Source organism: Oncorhynchus tshawytscha, linkage group LG22 (genome assembly GCF_018296145.1).
Source record: "Oncorhynchus tshawytscha isolate Ot180627B linkage group LG22, Otsh_v2.0, whole genome shotgun sequence".
Taxonomy (NCBI): domain Eukaryota; kingdom Metazoa; phylum Chordata; class Actinopteri; order Salmoniformes; family Salmonidae; genus Oncorhynchus; species Oncorhynchus tshawytscha.
Genome location: NC_056450.1, coordinates 13890730 through 13908884, shown reverse-complemented (window position 1 = coordinate 13908884; position 18155 = coordinate 13890730). Strand labels below are relative to the sequence as shown.

Genomic DNA, 18155 nt, shown 5'->3' with positions numbered 1-18155 from the left:
CAGGTGGTGTAGAGCTGTGGGGACTCTTGTTAAGAATGCCTTGGTTTGTCGCTATGTAGCAAGGGACGTGCAGGGGTGGGTGTGATGCGGCCTTTTCAAAAGGAAACCAAAGCGCAAGCAACGAGAGCAGGGTGTTGGTATCTGGGCCAGTTATTAATAACGACACAGAGAGGAGATAGTTAAAATACCTATTTTCCTATTATTACTAGGTTTACAAATCTCCCGTAAACCACCATATCCATGACACTCAAATCACAAAATAAGAAAAACAATTACTTGCATATTGCATGATACTTCACCTAACCAGAACGATATCAATTGTGGAGGACATGAAATGAAGTTCACTAAAAGCCCCACTTCCTTGTTAATAATTCAGCTATCTAGCCTTGTAAACAGAGCCTCATGACTACAGTTGGGCCTTATGCAACAGCGGTTGACACTAATTGGTTGTTTCAGTGTGTGTAACATTATCCTCTGGCTGCTCTCATGACTGCAGTTCTTCACAGAGGCAGATTTGACACTGTCCTTATGGTAAACCGGCTGGTTGTGTGTGCTTCTACATGCACAGTATATTCCTTAATTTCAACACCTAGAAATCCCAGACTATCAAAATCCTGTCATCCAGGAATGGATTACCAGTGACTTTGGAATTTTCCATCTGTTATTGAATAAAGCTAGTCAGTTTCCAACCTCTTTACACACTAGTAAAAACATGACACCAAGTGTTATTAAAATCATTTATTGGTTTTCCATTTTTGTTGTCCTCGGCTCCTTTCTCCCATTTGACATATCCAGCCCCATCCCGCTATAGTTTCCCAAATGCATCCAACTTCAATGGCTCTTCCCTGGTTTCAGTCTCCTACACCTGCTTTGATCAGAAACAACCAGATGTTCCACAAGACAAACTAAGAAAATAAAAAAACTGAAATGTGAAACCCAAGAGACAAAAGGCATATAAAATTGAAGTAAAAGTCAAACATGGATTATTTTGTTTTTCAAGTGAGCAGGGTCCCACTGATGCGACACAAGATGGAGTGTTGATAATCCTATATTGAAGCAGGCAAGGAAAGCTGCTATGGACCGACTGCTGCTATGGGCCTGAGAGCCAGCTTGAATCAGTCAAAGCAAACATCCACTTAGCAGCAGAAGAAGCCCATACAAATGGGCAAGAGATTTATTTACAAGACAGCCAGAGTACGTACATCTACTTCATTGTAAGAGTAACTTTCAAAACATGTAAAACTGAAATATGGTGATGAGTGAGGTTGGTTGGAAGTCACACAGCTGTATGACTGAGCAATATGGTTGCGTAGGAGCTCATACATTCAAGCTATACATATTTATAACTATATACACAAAGTATAAATAAAACTACAAATGATGTACCCACTATAGGATTATCCTCTCTATACATTACATGGTTATTCAGTCAACACCCAAAACCTCTAAAAAAGGACTAAATCAAAATAGGGGTTTTCCTATAGCACTCTTCTGGGGCATAATTAACATACATTATACTCCAAAATTAGACAGGACCACAACAGATAAAAAGCTCTTCTTGGCTGCATACTTATGTTCAAGCACATACTAAAAGCAGAACGCCATGTCCTTCTCTCAATCCTTCCAATATATAAGTCTATGCCATTACTATCAGGCTTTTGGGTACTCCAGGCTACAACCAAAGGTCTTCGATCATATGCTCCTACCTACACATATCAATCCTACATTTCAAAAGATCCCCAGACAGAAAATGAAAGGAAAGAATGTAAAACAAGTTGAATGACAACTAAAAAAAGGTTATTTTGATCAGAGGTGTGTTCAAGGTTAAATCCATTGAAGTCAGGGAATCTGGTGAGACAAAAAGATTTAAAGGGGCAGTACTTTTTTTAATATATTTTTTTTTTACTGATTTGCATTCTTCCTTGGATATATTGAACATCTTCAAAAGAAGTTAGATACTTTTACAAGGTTGAACCTTTTTCCTTTACTGGAGTGTAGCTACTGCTAGAGTATAGTCAGGGAGAAATTGCATAGAGAAACGTGGTGAGGGTTTCAGGCAACAACAAAAATATATTTCCCTGTTGGTTCAGATTAGGCAAGACTTTCCAGACAATATTGACGCTTCAGCAAACATCAGCAGAAAAATGTGACTCAAATTAAAAGTTACTTGCATCCTTACTAAGTTAGCAAAAATGTTTGATGTCAAACTACCACTCAAGTTAAATATAGATGTAAGACATACTCAAGTGAAATCTCAATTGATGACAATTTGATTTCTCTAATTCCCCACATAAAATTACATTTTTTATGTAGCCTGGAAATCAAACTGCTCAGAGTGAAACAATGGTAAAACAGAGCCATCAGGTTGGATTGCATAAGACTTAAGCCCCTTGACATCTTCAATCAGTTGGTGCAGCCCAGTCCTCACAGGCACATGGGGATGAGATGCCAGCAGACTGCATTGGCCTACTGTACTGTAAGTGGCTTGAGTCTGAGGAACAGAGGTAGGTGGAAACTAATACCGAGGTGGGGCAGTCCAGGCCACATTACCAGAAGCATGGGGTTAGAGAACACTGGAAATAAATTATATTTGTAGGTGAAGTGTATACATGATTACCTACCTAACACAGTCTCGCACAGATCTTTCAGGGGGCAAGTGCCCCCCCACCAAAAAAACAACTCATAATTCACATTTTAAAATTCTGAACATGCCAACTGCCTCTGTAGTGAACATTTTACCAAATCTGAGCATAGACATTAATTTTTGCAAAACACTCATCACATATTGTAAGGAAGCTAGTTACAGTGCCTCCTGATTGACATGGGGGAAAGAGGGTGAGCTGTCAGCAGATCATTGATTGACCTGCTAGTTAGCTAGCTCCATTGTTTTTTAATGATTGTGATTTATCTTCAATGCTCTTAAATAATAACAATATTAATTATCTTCTAACTCAAGATATATGGCTGGCTAGTGGCTTTTGTGGATATTTTTGTATATGGTGTGATCACTAGCGTCTAGACTGCCTGTGTTGCTGCCGACTGAGGAAGGGATGGAGTTGGGTCGGAGCGAGGGTCGTTGATGCAACCGCTCCTCTCCGTCTTTTTGCCTCTCTCCGCTGCACGTATCAGCCAACCAGACCGAATATTGATGATGTTAATCAAAATGTTATGCTGCTGCGGTAGTACTGTTGACATTTACACACACTCGACCGGTGGCCACATCTCAAGCCATACATGTTTGGAGACCAGCATACACAATCTCAGTACAGGGCAGTCTGGGATAAAGGTGCAACCTGGCATGCGCAAGCTCTATACAGGGCAGACTATCAGGGGCAACCAACGGACGGGGTGGGTGAACTTGACAACGTCACACCAACTTGCGGGCAATGGGTTCAGAACAAAACTTTATACAAAAAAATAAAATTATACCACAACCCAAAAGGGCACTTGGCGAGTGGGAGGGCTAAGTGACAGGAGCTGGGCATAGGTTGACTTCTATCTGTGCACGTGCCTGCGCTAAATCATGTAAATATTAAAAAGCCCTTTTTGGATTAATTTAAAAATTAAAATTGTACTCTCTCTTTGAATCTCTTCCATGGGGATGGGGGCAAGGTCAGCTTTAATTTGAAATACGCCATGCAAGTGACGCGACAAGTAGCCTTGTAGTTTAAAAAAAACTTTTCTAGGCTTTTTGAATGGTCTTCAAATGAGCAAAAATGTAGCGCAATGGTCGTTTTAATGAATTTGATGATATGATCTTGAAGCCCATTCAAAAGACCAGGGACATGAACACGGAAGTATGATGTAGGAACGCGTCACTTGCACACGGTATTTCCTCCCCCTCATCTTCTTCAGCCGGACTTATTGGCCCCCACCAGGGTCATGAGTCCGTCTGTGCTCATGGACTTGGGGCGCTCCAGAGGGAAGCCCAGGGCTCGGCTCCAGATAAGTTGGGCCAGCACACCCAGAGCTCGGGACACACCAAACAGCACAGTGTAGTAGTTCATCTCTGTCATCCCATAGTACTGTAGCGGAGAAGGAGATAGATCAGGGAGAGGTCAAATGTTTGTTGCAGAGGTCAGTGATGATTGAAAGGCTGAACTCACAGGTGCTAATATGTGCTGTGATGCTTTTGATTAAAACACATCTGACTAACACTGACCAGTCAAACAGCCCACTTACAAATTCAAGGTGGTCCAAAAAAACATCTGTATTACATGACAATATATGCAATACAATAGGACATTGTTAAGGAGAACACCTAATCTCTCTCACCTGCAGCAGCACTCCACTGTGGGCGTCGACATTGGGCCAGGGGTTCTTGGCCTTGCCCTGCTCCAGCAGTACTGGGGGCACAATCTTGTAGAGCTGGTGCACCAGTTTGAACATGGGGTCGTTGGGCAGGTGCTTGAAGGCAAACTCCTGCTGGCATTGGTACCTGGGGTCAGTCTTCCTCAGGACAGCATGCCCATAGCCTGGCACCACCTATGGGGGTGTGAAGGGTGATTAGCAAGGTTTACCCTTCTCTCTGGGTTAACTGGTTCTTAACGCAAGGGATGTTTGAAACCGAGAAGCACAACATGGGATTACTTCTTGCAAATACTTTATGGAACTGAAAACTACGCTAGTGATGCCATATGGCCTCATAAGGCTGTTATGGTCACTGGTGGGTAAGGCAATATGTGTCATAGTAGTGAAGCCAAATGTTTTGAGCCATCTCTTACCCTGCCAGACTTGAGTGTGTTCCAGATGTAATCCCTCATCTTCTCATCAGACACCTCCCCTCCCATCTCCTTCTGCAGGGCCGTCAGCCACACCAGCACCTCCTACAGGGCACACAGAGAAACACATGAGAAACACTAATAACCTCAGCAAGGCTAAAACAGAAATACTATTATAATGCCCCTCAATGACTGCTTATGATGTTTATAAGGATCATGTCTATCCATCTATCCACTCATGACTCCAAGAGAGAGCAGGTCAGTGAGTCAAGAGTATGTAAATTCTAGAGGAGCAGAGGACAGGATTGACAGACCTGGTTGGCCAGCCCATGCAGAGGTCCAGCCAGCCCGTTCAGAGCAGCACTGAAGGAGAGGTAAGGGTCAGAGAGAGCACTGCCCACCAGGTGACTGGTGTGGGCACTGACGTTACCTCCCTCGTGGTCACTAAAACAGGAACCCCAGAGACAGTTGGTTACTATGTTATTCATCACAAAATTGGAATTGACAGTAAATTATTACTAACGTTTTTACAGACCTATATTCAAATACAGATTTATCCAAGACCATTTTTAATTGTGTCCAACAAAGAATTGTTGTCCTGTCAAGTGCAATATATGAACACTAGAGGGCAGAGAACATACATTTGAGGGTTTCACAATTCTCTATCCTTCAATGTCATAATTTAATAGACAAAATGGCTGCCCCCCCAAAAGTCAAATAAATCAATGACATAATGGTTCATTCTAATATGAATACATGGGTTTTGTATAGCGCGTTTCAATGACCAGGGCCTGAAACTAACTTTTTCTTTCACCAACCACTGTGGCAGGTTTTTGTTGACAAAAATGAGCATGCTTAGTAATGTTTCTAAAATAATCAAATGTATTACTAGTAAGAAGTGACCAGAGCCTTTTAACCAAAATATATAAATACATTTAAAAATTAAAAGCTCTGACTTCTCCCCCCTACTAGCACTGACCTTGCTGAAAGATACTTTATTGTGGAAAAATTTACTTACTATGACTCAGATATGTGGTTGTCCCACCTAGCTTTCTTAAGATGATTGCACTAACTGTACATCGCTCTGGATAAGAGTGTCTGCTAAAATGACTAAAATATACATTTAATAAGACATAAATGTTCAGCTGCCCCTTTAAGGGCGGGGGTTACCGTGGCATTTGGAGCCACTTGAAGCTCCATCATAGTCCCAACACATGTATGCCTATGCACAGCAATGTTCTCGAATATTGGACCGTTGGCATTCATACCTTTCAAAATTCTCAGCACAGCTCAAGTCATTTCTCCAACCGTCACATTCAAATTCATTTTTTATTGTTATGTTTGTTGTGTAGTAAATATATCCGTTTTGATTTTCATTCTTGAATTATATTTGTTTTTCCTGTGAAGCACATTGTCTAGCATTCCTTGTCTGAAATGTGCTGTATGAATAAAGCTTGATTTGATTTGAATTGAATAGAGGACGCGTACCGGAGACGCGCTGGTTGGGAATTGTGGGGAGGTAAGCATTCGGGGCTGTGTCCCCCCACTGATGGTGGTCTCAGAGCCACGTATCTACAGCACGTCACAATGGGGTGCTGGATTATCGCATCCTAGTGTCTGTGGAGTAAGATTTAAACTCTAGTCGTCAGTCACAGCGTGCCTGTGAGATCATCGGACTAGTAGCCGATGCGTCTTCGCTAGCAGTTGAAGCAAACTCAAATATTGAAAAACAACCTCGCTATTGAACAAAACAATGTAAATAGCCGAGAAACACTCCCTTTAGTAGACTTTAGTAAATTAGACCAACTTTCATGAGAAGCTCTTCTAAAAATTAATCTTCAGTGCGCACAGCTTCCCAACCAGGCAGTGTTGCTGCGTGAAGTGGGATATACATTATAGGATTCGTAGTTTTTTGTGTGATTAGCTGCCAGCCATGAAACAAAAGGCCAAACGCTTTGAAAACAGCTAAATGAGCTCATATTTAACTTCTAACTCTATTTTACGTGAAACGCTTCACTGTGGAACCCTGAGCACACCACCCTCCAACATGGCTGGTGAAATAGACATCTTTACCCGCCAATGCCAAAATCTACCCGCATTTGGCGTGCGTTCATTTTTGGCTCCGTCAATGGCCCAAATACACCTAGATGGTAATAATGGTTGAAATGTACATCCTTAAGACTGGTTTCCCAGACAATTTCAACCTAGTCCTGAAAAAAATAACCTACTTAAAATGGAAATTCTTCAGCTTAATCTGAAACTGGCCCATAGTACCATACCTGTGGATGGTAAGGTAGAGCCTCATTAGTTCAGTGAACTCAGCAGAGTCGCTGTAGCCCAGCATGTTGGCGAAGTTAGCGGACCAGTCCAGGTTGGAGTCGATGGCGCCAATGCTGCTGCCCTCACGGTACAGGTTACGGTAGATCTTAGCAGCAACACACGGCAACTTGGCAATCAAGTCCATGGAGTCCTCATAGATGAACTGGAAACGAGTAGGGTAGGTAGTTTAATCAACAGTCAGTAGACTATCTCCCACAGGATCTAACTGAACGACATGATAAATCACACAATTACTTCTGCAAGTGTAGTTATTTTCTGTTGACGTTTCGGTCTGTGAGCTTTTTCTAGACTGTCTGTCGAATTCTGGGGATGTAATTCCTTGCACCCCGCAAGAAACGGTGTTGATTTATTTTAGCCTCTTATTCTAACCAGGAAGTTGAGGAAAATATATGCTCTTTTTCAAGGGAGACCTGGTGTGCATGTTAACATTTGCCATTAAAGAATGAACAGACACTTGAAAAGCACTTTAGTGAGGATGACTCATCCATCCAGCATCACCCTCTGCTTTAATGCATTTACCCACAACTGACTGTACTGCATTGTAGTGTAATGTAATGAATGCAAACCTGGGTTTTAAAATGGTATTTTACATTTTTGAAGTACTTTGATCGTCAGCTTTAGCCCGCCTAGAGGGCCAGATGTGCGAAGTTTACACCTTCGGGACCATTGTTATTCATTTTGCCAGGCAAGCTCAATCAAGACACAGCCAAAGTATTTGAAAGATTTCAAATACTAGGTCTGTGAAGATTCTGTGTGTGTGACTCACCTCCCAGTACTTGGCCTTGTTGACGCCCTCAGAGTAGGCCCGGGCAAAGCTGCTCTCGCTGTTCAGAGCTGTGATGGCAGCACTGAACTGGGACATGGGGTGCAAGTTGGTGGGGAAGTTATCTAGCATGGTGACCACGTGGGAGGGGAGTGCTGCCCGCTTAGCCCATTCTTTGGACAACCAGCTCACCTGAAAAGATGGGATGCAAATAGGATTGGCGGGTTCAAATAGGGACAATAAAAATGCCACAAGTCAGAACGGAAATGTTCTTTAATCCCAAACACTATAAATCCCCGCCACATGGCTACGGTTGTAGAACTTCAATGTGAATCATCAGGAACAAAAAGTAAAACTCGATTGTTGCCAAGCCTTCCTCCTAAACCATAAAATAACTTGCTTGTAGTATGTAATAACATAGGAAATTCCTCTAGCTGAGACATATGAAGGTCAAATTAGACCTCTTAAGGTGGCTTCAAGACAGTGCTGCAGCAAACACTACTTCTGGTAGTTTTTCTGAATAATTCTCTGTTTCACTACAAGGAAGCACATTTTAAAAAGTTGATTGGTCATCTTTGTGTATATATATATATATATATATATATATATATATATATATATATATATATATATATATATATATATATATATATATATATATATAATAATACATTTTTTAATTTGAGCAAACAATCCTCCCATTCTAACCCATCCAGTGTTAGCCCCTTCACACCTGTTCCTCTGTGGGGACCTGTCCTGTGACCAGCAGCCAAAAGAGGCCCTCAGGCAGTGGCTCCTGACCTCCTGGAGCCTTGGGCAACAGCTGCTGACACTCCGGAATGCTGTAGCCCCGGAAACGGATTCCCTAATGAAAGGAACAGGACGTACAAGGAGTCATGCTTAATATAGTCATCATATATGGCAAATGAGCGTAGTCTAAAATGATGGCACAACAAACCACAACAAAGGGGCAGTAGTTACTGCAAATGCAGCTTTATCAACATAATTATTTGGAATATCTTAACATTCTAGGACTCTTAACTGCCACCAGCTGAGGTTACTGGAGGACCAGTGAGATAACACTTCCATTGACACCAATTTATTTTACAATTCAATGCATGTAATCAGAAGCAATTTAGATAAGTGCCTATATGGCTTACACACAAAGGTTAATGGTGCTCAGCGTCAACACTTCAATTATTCTGTGGGTGTTACTGTTTAATGGAGTGTGTGTGTTGTGAGGACAGGAAACACACCTCATCAGGATCCAGCACTGAGGTCTCGTACACCAGACCCTTCATGCCCCTCATCCCACCATAGACCTGTAAAACAACACACAAACACAAATTACATTCGGTACAGAAAGCTCAATTAAGGCTAGACTGATTTGCTCTTTGACCAGTCCAGAAATAGCATGGAATCAGATGAACCATGACCCTAATCCTTCTGCATTCTTCAAAGGCATAATAAGGGTGAAGAGGTCATGTGAATGATAAACATGCGTGGATGACACAGGCAAAGCGGAGGTGTGTGTGACCCTGGAGTGAGCCTGCAGTGATAAATGGTGTGTGAGGCAAGAGCTGTGACTCAGCTATGACTGTGCTCAGCTGGCAGGGAACTGGCTTAGACATGTGACATCACATGACCTCTAGTATGCTAAAAGGGAGATGGCTGAGGGGCAACATCAGACCCAATCTGGTGGAATTTAGAAAACGGTTATACCATGGTTTCTCTGATCTGTATGTGGTTTATTTCTACATCAAAAGCCTTTCTGATTCTCTTGTATGGTTTTACCAACAACAGGTTCTGAGTTACTGAATATGGGTCAGTTACTTACCATATCAACAGTGATCGATCCAATGTTGGTTTTTCCATACTGCTGTTTGAAGCTTTTGATCCTACTTTGTTCTTTTGGAATAAGGTCTGTTAGAACATCCTTTAGATTCTGCAAAAACACAGACATGTCTCACTAAAAGCTCAGTCAAAAATTACATCAATTCAAAAACAGCCTATATAAAAAGACAACTACAGAGAGCCTAGTGAACTTTTGTGTTAGTCAAACAAACATTAGATCCAAAACATTCACTTGAAAGACACTGGCTTATAAAGTTCTCCGCATGGTACATAATGACAGAGAGAACAGAGAGGGAAACCATCTCTTTTAGTCAACCCCTATTAAAACAGATTAACATCATGCTTTATTAACAATGATGATAATAAAGGGCAAATTGATGAGTTCTCTTGAAGAGGTAGTCTGATAGTGCTTACTGTTGAGGAGCTGGCATGTCTGGACGCCACAAGGATGCAGGTGACATTCTGCAGAGGAAAACGCAAGTATCAGGAAACATCAGCCTGAGTATATATGGTCAAAAACCAGAGTTGTCTGCTTTCCCATTTCCAAACTGTAATACCTGCATCTACTAAAACTAGGCCTAATTGAATCATTGAGCTGACAGTATCATGAAATCCTGATTGCTTGCTGCTCCTCAGTTAGCCTATATCCCGAGTGGCGCAGCGGTCTAAGGCACTGCATTGCAGTGCTACAGGCGTCACTACAAACAACCTGGTTCGAATCCAGGCTGTATCACAACCGGCCGTGATTGGGAGTCCCATAGTGTGGCGCACAATTGGCCCAGTGTTGTCCGGATTTGGCCGTCATTGTAAAATAATTTGTTCTTAACGGACTTGCCTCGTTATATACAAAATAAGGGTTCTCCTGTTGTCCCACGGGCAGAATTTGGGCCACAAGTGATTTTATTCCCCCCCCAAGTTCATATTTTTATTGTTGGACATTAAGACTGTAAAAACACCTGCAAAACATCCCCAAGCAATTTTAATTAGGGAAATCTGTTACAAAGTATTCCCACGCATAATAGAGAGATATGTAATTATGTTCCGGCCCCCTGACCATCCGCTCGAGAACAAAAAATAATAAATTGGCCCGCCACTGAATGTAGTTGATGAGCCCTGGCCTAGATATCTAACTCCAGAGCAGTGCCATTCCTGGATTATAGATAGGGCAATCAACATCCTTACTGATTTAACATCACCTGTGGCTTTACGCAAAAACCTCAGCTACAATCCAACATCAACCATAGAAAAATCTAAAAGAGGCCTGTGTGGAGTATCTGAGAAGGACTGCTCTGTATGCAAGCCATCTGACCCACTGTCTGTGCTGAAGGAAACAAGCAGGACCTGCCTTTTTAAATAGTAGCACAATCATGGATGACAGTCAGGAGGACAAGGAATCCTTGGCAGAGAACGCACAAAAAAGAGATTGGAGAAGGGATAAGAGGACCATCTGGCAGAACTGAAATAGACAAGGTATTGAACAGGCTAGCCAACAAACCTTTACAAGACAACGCTGACAAAGGAACTAGGAAGAAATGCAACCAAGTTTCTGAATGGGCAAGCACCGTCTTAAATCACTATGCATATGTCTACTTACAACATGTAACATTTGAAGTGGTCTGCTTTAATGGATAATATATTCCCTTGGATAGGCCTACTGGGAGTCATACTGAAATATCCTACAAATTCCCTCAAATGACAGTCCCTGAACATCAAATTCTAGCTGATATAATGACATAGGTTCTGGTAAATCAAAGACATTTCAAAGATTCCTAACTGCAATGCTCAGATAATTGACAAGGAATTTCCACTCTGTACGAAGTTCAGAGAAACAAAATCCTGAGGCAACATCTCTGTCGGAGGAGTTGAAGGTGCACAGTCCAAAGAAGGTGGCACAAAGAAGGGGATTATTGTGATGTGTCAGCTGTCTTGGAAATAGAAATATCTGGGCAGGAGGCTAATTGATTAAGCAGTACTGTAGGTTACAATCTGACGCCTAACCAGGAAGGTAGCAGTGGCACCCAGGAATCAATACGGACCTCTATGAAACAAACACAAGACAGAATTCTAATCAATGTGTGTTTTTAAGCGTGACACAGGCATAGACTTATTAGATAGCTAAATTAAAGGGACACTTAGGGATTTTGGCCATGAGGCCCTTTATCTACTTCCCCTGAGTCGGATGAACTCGTGGAAACCATTTTTTACCATTCTTGCTACATTGCTAGCAAGATGGAGAGACGTAGCAATAATACAACACCTGGAAATGAACAAACCTAGAAAGTTGCTGTTGTGTTGGCTAATAGCTATGAATGGACATGTTAGGGCTGAAGGTCAAATGAAGGGAATAAGAAGATGTGGATGAGCATGTTGACTAGCCAGCCAATTAACTGTTAACTGTTGGCAGTAATAGTAGCTAGCTATAAGAAATAGTAAAGATGTTGGATTATTCAAGCGTGCAGTTCAACTTAATTCCATGTGAGAGGATAGACACAGCCTGAGGAGGGTCATGTTTGACAGTTATCTAATCGTAGCTAACTAGCATGTGCCATCTCCTGTGTCAACTGACTAGCTCGCAGATAACCTTAACAAACTGACGAAACGCGCCAGTGCCAACACAAAAATCGTTTACAAGAAATAGGACCATCGTTGCCAAGCACCAAAACTGTGTGGCAATGTGTAGCCACTACTAGCGTACATGAATGTGCTTGAAAATAACAACCAACATATTCCCTGGCGAAAATATAACTGTTAGCTAGCTAACGTTAGTTGAAATGCAAGCAAACTACTATAGTTACAGCTAACACTGACGCGTCCACCCTACTTGGGATATGTTCTTTGCCTCGACTTACCTTTGAATTAAGGAGTCTTGGCGCTAACCTGCTGATACCTGTAGTCAGAAAGGACATGGTGTCTGTGGAGAAAATATAATTTATTGTATTTCGAAAGTCAATGGTTGAAGGTGGCCCGACAGAAAAAGCACTACTGAAGGTTGAAGATGGATTGGGGCCCGCATGTAGGCGTATCGTTGATTGGATGGTGGTTGTAACGAAATGTAACCTGATTGGTCAGTTGAGACTCGTGTGTGTCTCTATCAATCGAAACGATTGGCTAAGGCAGACGGAAAACTGGGGTATGTATGAGAACACGTTTCCGTTTCAGTCTGTCACACAATTTAAATGAATTGAGTCAGAGTAAAACCAAAGATGGTAGAGAAACTCCGTGGTAAAACTGTTATTCAAGTATGGTCAGGGGATGTTTCTGGACAGGACCATATAAACTCCAGGTGTAGATCTGAATGAATTGGATACATATAAGCAATATGGGGAAAATGCACAGCCATATTCTTGCCAAATCTATGGGTTACAGCTGTTGGGGTTTAGGGAGGGTAGGGTAAAAGCACCTGGCACCAACGAGACAGTTGCAAGAAATTCTGCGTGACACAACAGACAGTTCACTATTTCAAACCTGGTACTTTGGCTGAGGCTCCACTTGTCCTCTCCAAAGCCGTCAGTGGATGGGGAGCTTTTCCAGGAAACTCACGAAACAATATTGCAAACAATGACTTGATTCTTTATTGTAAGGGTTTAGTCAAACAAACAAAAAGGAAACATTTCAAGTCGGGCATTCAATTGCAAACAGACTACATGCAGTGCACCATGGATGTTCCATGGCTTTGATTGGGAGGTGTTGCAGTACACAATACAATGAACAACAAAGTATACATGACTATCAAATTAAATAAAGAAAAACATAACTAACTTCTGAAATAGATGTCCAAGAAATGTGCTTTTATATTTTGTTGGGTTTGCTCATTCTGATTGTATCCATCCAAAGTTACCAAATACAACTGTTGAAAAGAATCGTGCAAAAAGCATGGGAAATACAAAGTCTATAACATCTGCAAGATTGGATACATCTCAGAGTTTGCATGGTGAATGAATAGGCTTGTAAACATATAATGTATTTGGCACATTTTGAGTGACAGTAGGCCCCTTCTGTATATGCATTACATAACAGCAACACAGGCTGATTTGAACCAAATTAGGATCTGCAGGATAACAAAACATAAATGAATAGTAAACCACTTTACTTCATGCAGCCATTACGACATGCATGTTTAGACTATTTTGTAAACATTATGAAGAATCAACATTAAGACCTGGCCACGGTCACTTCTTTGATAATGGATCAACACAATGTAAACAATCAGCGCAGACTCAATTCAAACAGCACAGACAAAATAAATGCTATATTCCCAAAGTTACTCATAAGTGGTACAGTAGGCTCAGCTGTGATCTGATATTCTTGTTCCATCTCCACTCCGGTGTTCTTGCTGTGTGAAGAGACTAGTGTCTAGTAGTAGTCTGACCTGGGGTAATGCATAGGAGAGTAGTCCTCACTTCTCAGTATGTCTCTTCAGTACCAGAGTACTTAGTAGTCCTCCTCATCCTCATCTGGCTCCTCTATGGAGGCCAGGAGGGTGTTATGTCTCAGGCAGGTCTGGAGGTAGTGCACCAGGGTCTGTTGAAAATGCTGGATGCTACGCTGCTCTCTCAGGGTGTGGCCCTCGTCTGGGTACAGCTGCAAGGAGTAGTTGGCCTCTACCTTCACCAGACGGCTCAGGAGCTCCGCACTGTGCTGGAAGTGAACCCGTGCTGCATGCCCAAAGCCAAACAAACACACGAGACACAATAACACAAATGGTCAAGTAAGCAGGTCAGGTATTCATCAGTAGAATTTAATATTTCTGAAAAAACATGGACAAATGTAGATGTTAAAAGCAAAGCAAAGTCTCACCGTCTGCAGTCCCATGTAGTAAGAGGAAGTTCTCATCTTTAAGCTTGTGAACATCTTCCAATACAGAGGCCGTCTGAGGGGTCACAACAGAGACAGGAAGGACATTATAACATTACTCTGGACCCTGATCTCTCTTTTGACAAACATATCAAGACTGTTTCAAGGATAGCTTTTATCCTTCTACGTAAACATTGCAAAAATCTGAAACTTTATGTCCAAAAATGATGCAGAAAAATGTATCCATGATTTTGTCACTTCTAGATTAGACTATTGCAATGCTCTACTTTCCGGCTACCCGGATAAAACACTAAATAAACTTCAGTTAGTACTAAACACGGCTGCTAGAATCTGTGACTAGAACCAAAGAATGTGATCATATTACTCCAGTGCTAGCCTCTCTACACTGGCTTCCTGTTAAGGCTAGGGCTGATTTCAAGGTTTTACTGCTAACCTACAAAGCATTACATGGGCTTGCTCCTACCCATCTCTCCGATTTGGTCCTGCCATACATACCTACATGTACGCTACGGTCCCAAGATGCAGGCATCCTTATTGTCCCTAGAATTTCTAAGCAAACAGTTGGAGGCAGGGCTTTCTCCTATAGAGCTTCATTTTTATGGAATCGTCTGCCTATCCATGTGAGAGACGCATACTCGGTCTCAACCTTTAAGTCTTTATTGAAGACTCATCTCTTCAGTAGGTCCTATGATTGAGTGTAGTCTGGCCTAGGGGTGTGAAGGTGAACGGAAAGGCACTGGAGCGACAAACCGCCCTTGCTGTCTCTGCTGTCTTATCCGGTTTCCTGTGTGAATTTAAGTATGCTCCCTCTAACTCTCTCTCTCTTTTCTCTCGAAGGACCTGAGCCCTAGGACCATGCCTCAGGACTACCTGGCCTGATGACTCCTTGCTGTCCCCAGTCCACCTGCTGTCCCGGGTCCACCTGCTGCTGCTCCAGTTTCAACTGTTCTGCCTGTGGCTATGGAACCCTGACCTGTTCACCGGGCGTGCTACCTTGTCCCGGACCTGCTGTTTTCAGCTCTCTCTCTCTACCGCACCTGCTGTCTCAACTCTGAATGATCGGCTATGAAAAGCCAACTGACATTTACTCCTGAGGTGCTGACCTGTTGCACCCTCGACAACCACTGTGATTATTATTATTTGACCCTGCTGGTCATCTGTGAACGTTTGAACATCTTGGCCATGTACAGTTATAATCTTTACCCTTGCACAGCCAGAAGAGGACTGGCCACCCCTCCGGGCCTGGTTCCTCTCTAGGTTTCTTCCTTTCTTCCAAAATTGGCCTAGCGCTGTCCAGGTTTGGCCGGGGTAGGCCGTCATTGTAAATAAGAATTTGTTCTGTACTGACTTGCCGAGTTAAATACAGGTAAAATGTTATTTAATAAAAAGTAAGCATATTGGTGTTTGTGGGTAAAGATGATCCTCACCAAGTATGTGTGCTCCTCCTTAGCTGGGGGACCTAGATACCTCTCTGAAAAGGCAGCATCTATAAATGGTAGAACAAGTGTGCGAAGAATTAATGGCTGTTCTGTGCTAGTAGGTTTGACACTATTGTAATGATGATATGGTCTTCACGCACTGTAGAGTTTGAAGTCTGTTATGGGAGCAACAGCGACTGCACATTTAAACAGCTGGTCAGATGCAGCTAGCATCTTGAGGGATAAATAACCACCAAATGCCTGTAGAGAATAACATGAGCAACATAAAACAAAAATACTTATGATTTATGCTTTTGCAACATTATGTACATTATATGGAACCGATGTGTGCACTTGGTCAGATGACCAGATAACATTGTTTCAATGTTTTCTTAGTAAACAAAGTAACCTTGCCATACAGGGCAATCCGCCGATCATCAATGTAAGGCAATTGCATCAACCACCTGTGGGGGGCCAAACAAACAACATCATAGTTAATATGTACATTATGTAACCATTTTTAGTATATATAATCAAGGCCCATAACATTGTAGGTTGGTAACTAACTCCACGACTCCTAGTTGATCTTTGACTCTGAGGGAGCTGAGCTTGCGGGGATCCACACTGCTGATCTTCTGCCCCCAGCCGACGCCACTCCTTCCATCCACCCAGGCTAAGGCCACGTCATGAGTACTAGCAAGCACCTCAGGCCATCCCATAGCAAACTCCTCCGTCACCGACTGACTGCCTGGAACTCCATCCCTGCGTGACAACAAGAGGAACAGGGTGAGCTAGTTTGGACAAAAATGTCAATTTGGAAGGACTGAGCAAAGGGCAAGGGTTAGAGATTGTAAATGGGATGTGGAAGCCAAACAAGTCAATTGGTGGTTTAGCCTGTTGGTCAACAATGGGGAAATCAATGTCTGTTCAAATTTACGTAATAGGCCGCAAAACTGTACAAGTGAATCCTTGATATTGGCTCATGTTATGAGGCTTAATACAATTCCATTAGCATGTTATAACACCATTGATGAGCTTAATTTATAATGCATACTAACTTACACAATGATGAGGAGAGGGAGCAGCTTGGCCTCATACCTCTGGGGCATAGACAGCTTCAGGTGCAGATCTAAATGAAAACAAACAAAGGTGGGCCCACACTCAGTCTCAGCTGAGATATACAATATATACATACGCTACCGTTCAACAGCTTGGGGTCACTTAGAAATGTCCTTGTTTTTGAAAGAAAATCACATTTTTCCCCCATTAAAATAACATCAAGTTGATCAGAAATACAGTGTAGACAATGTTCATGTTGTAAATGACTATTGTAGCTGGAAACTATCTACCAAGGCAATCAGAGGCCATTATCAGAAACCATCACTCCTGTGTTCTAATGGCATGTTGTGTTAGCCAATCCAAGTTTATCATTTTAAAAGGCTAATTGATCATCAGAAAACCCTTTTGCAATTATGTTAGCACAGCTGAAAACTGTTGTCCTGATTTAAAGAAGCAATAAACCTGGCCTGCTTTAGACTAGTTGAGTATCTGTATCATCAGCATTTGTGGGTTCAATTACAGGCTCAAAATGGCCAGAAACAAAGCACTTTCTTCTGAAACTCGTCAGTCTATTCTTGTTCTGAGAAATGAAGGCTATTCCATGCGAGAAATTGCCAAGAAACTGAAGATGTCGTACAATGCTATGTACTACTCCCTTCACAGAACAGCGCAAACTGGCGCTGTAAATATTGTAGAACAGAAAGAGGAGTGGGAGGCCCCGATGCACAACTGAGCATGAGGACAAGTGTCTAATTTGAGAAACAGAAACCTCACAAGTCCTCAACTGGCAGCTTCCTGAAATAGTACCCTGAATAGTCTGGGTAGCCAGTTTGACTAGATGTTCAGGAGTCTTATGGCTTGGGGGTAGAAGGTGTTTAGAAGCCTCTTGGACCTAGACTTGGCGCTCCAGTTCCACTTGCCGTGTGGTAGCAGAGACGACAGTCTATGACTAGGGTGGCTGGAGTCTTTGACAATTTTCAGGGCCTTCCTCTGACACCGCCTGGTATAGAGGTCCTGGATAGCAGGAAGCTTGGCCCCAGTGATGTACTGGGCTGTTCGCACTGCCCTCTGTAGTGCCTTGCGGTTGGAGGCCGAGCAGTTGCCATACCAGGCAGTGATGCAACCAGTCAGGATGCTCTCGATGGTGCAGCTGTAGAACCTTATGTGGATCTGAGGACCCATGCC

General features: G+C 42.4%; 2 protein-coding genes across 2 annotated transcripts in view; both read right to left on the bottom strand.

The window, feature by feature from the left end:
* Positions 1–723: 723 nt before the first annotated feature.
* LOC112221841 (citrate synthase, mitochondrial) lies at positions 724–12700 on the bottom strand. Its single transcript, XM_024384216.2, has 11 exons — positions 12528–12700; positions 10093–10140; positions 9662–9769; positions 9081–9146; positions 8558–8689; positions 7828–8016; positions 7001–7203; positions 5036–5165; positions 4725–4826; positions 4276–4485; positions 724–4025 (listed from the first exon to the last, which is right to left on the bottom strand). The coding sequence occupies exons 1-11, from the start codon at positions 12582–12584 to the stop codon at positions 3852–3854; spliced, it is 1419 nt and encodes a 472-aa protein (XP_024239984.1). The 5' UTR covers positions 12585–12700; the 3' UTR covers positions 724–3851.
* A 527-nt stretch (positions 12701–13227) lies between these two features.
* LOC112221839 (inactive dipeptidyl peptidase 10) overlaps positions 13228–18155 on the bottom strand; it is a 35516-nt gene continuing 30588 nt past the window's right edge. The window contains exons 19-25 of the mRNA XM_024384215.2: positions 16974–17040; positions 16479–16673; positions 16321–16375; positions 16073–16172; positions 15921–15979; positions 14476–14548; positions 13228–14333 (exon numbers count right to left, since the gene is read on the bottom strand). Of these exons, the coding sequence (XP_024239983.1) occupies positions 14110–14333; positions 14476–14548; positions 15921–15979; positions 16073–16172; positions 16321–16375; positions 16479–16673; positions 16974–17040 (773 nt within the window). The 3' untranslated portion in view covers positions 13228–14109. The remainder of the gene's footprint in view (positions 14334–14475; positions 14549–15920; positions 15980–16072; positions 16173–16320; positions 16376–16478; positions 16674–16973; positions 17041–18155) is intronic.

Excerpts from the sequence above, each read along its gene's own strand:
- LOC112221841 (XM_024384216.2), bottom strand. The coding sequence starts at position 12,584 with ATGTCCTTTCTGACTACAGGTATCAGCAGGTTAGCGCCAAGACTCCTT. Across the intron at positions 8,017-8,557 it reads AGGTCCCCACAGAGGAACAG|GTGAGCTGGTTGTCCAAAGA; the intron begins GTGTGAAGGGGC and ends CCATCTTTTCAG. Across the intron at positions 4,026-4,275 it reads ACAGTGGAGTGCTGCTGCAG|TACTATGGGATGACAGAGAT; the intron begins GTGAGAGAGATT and ends TCTCCGCTACAG.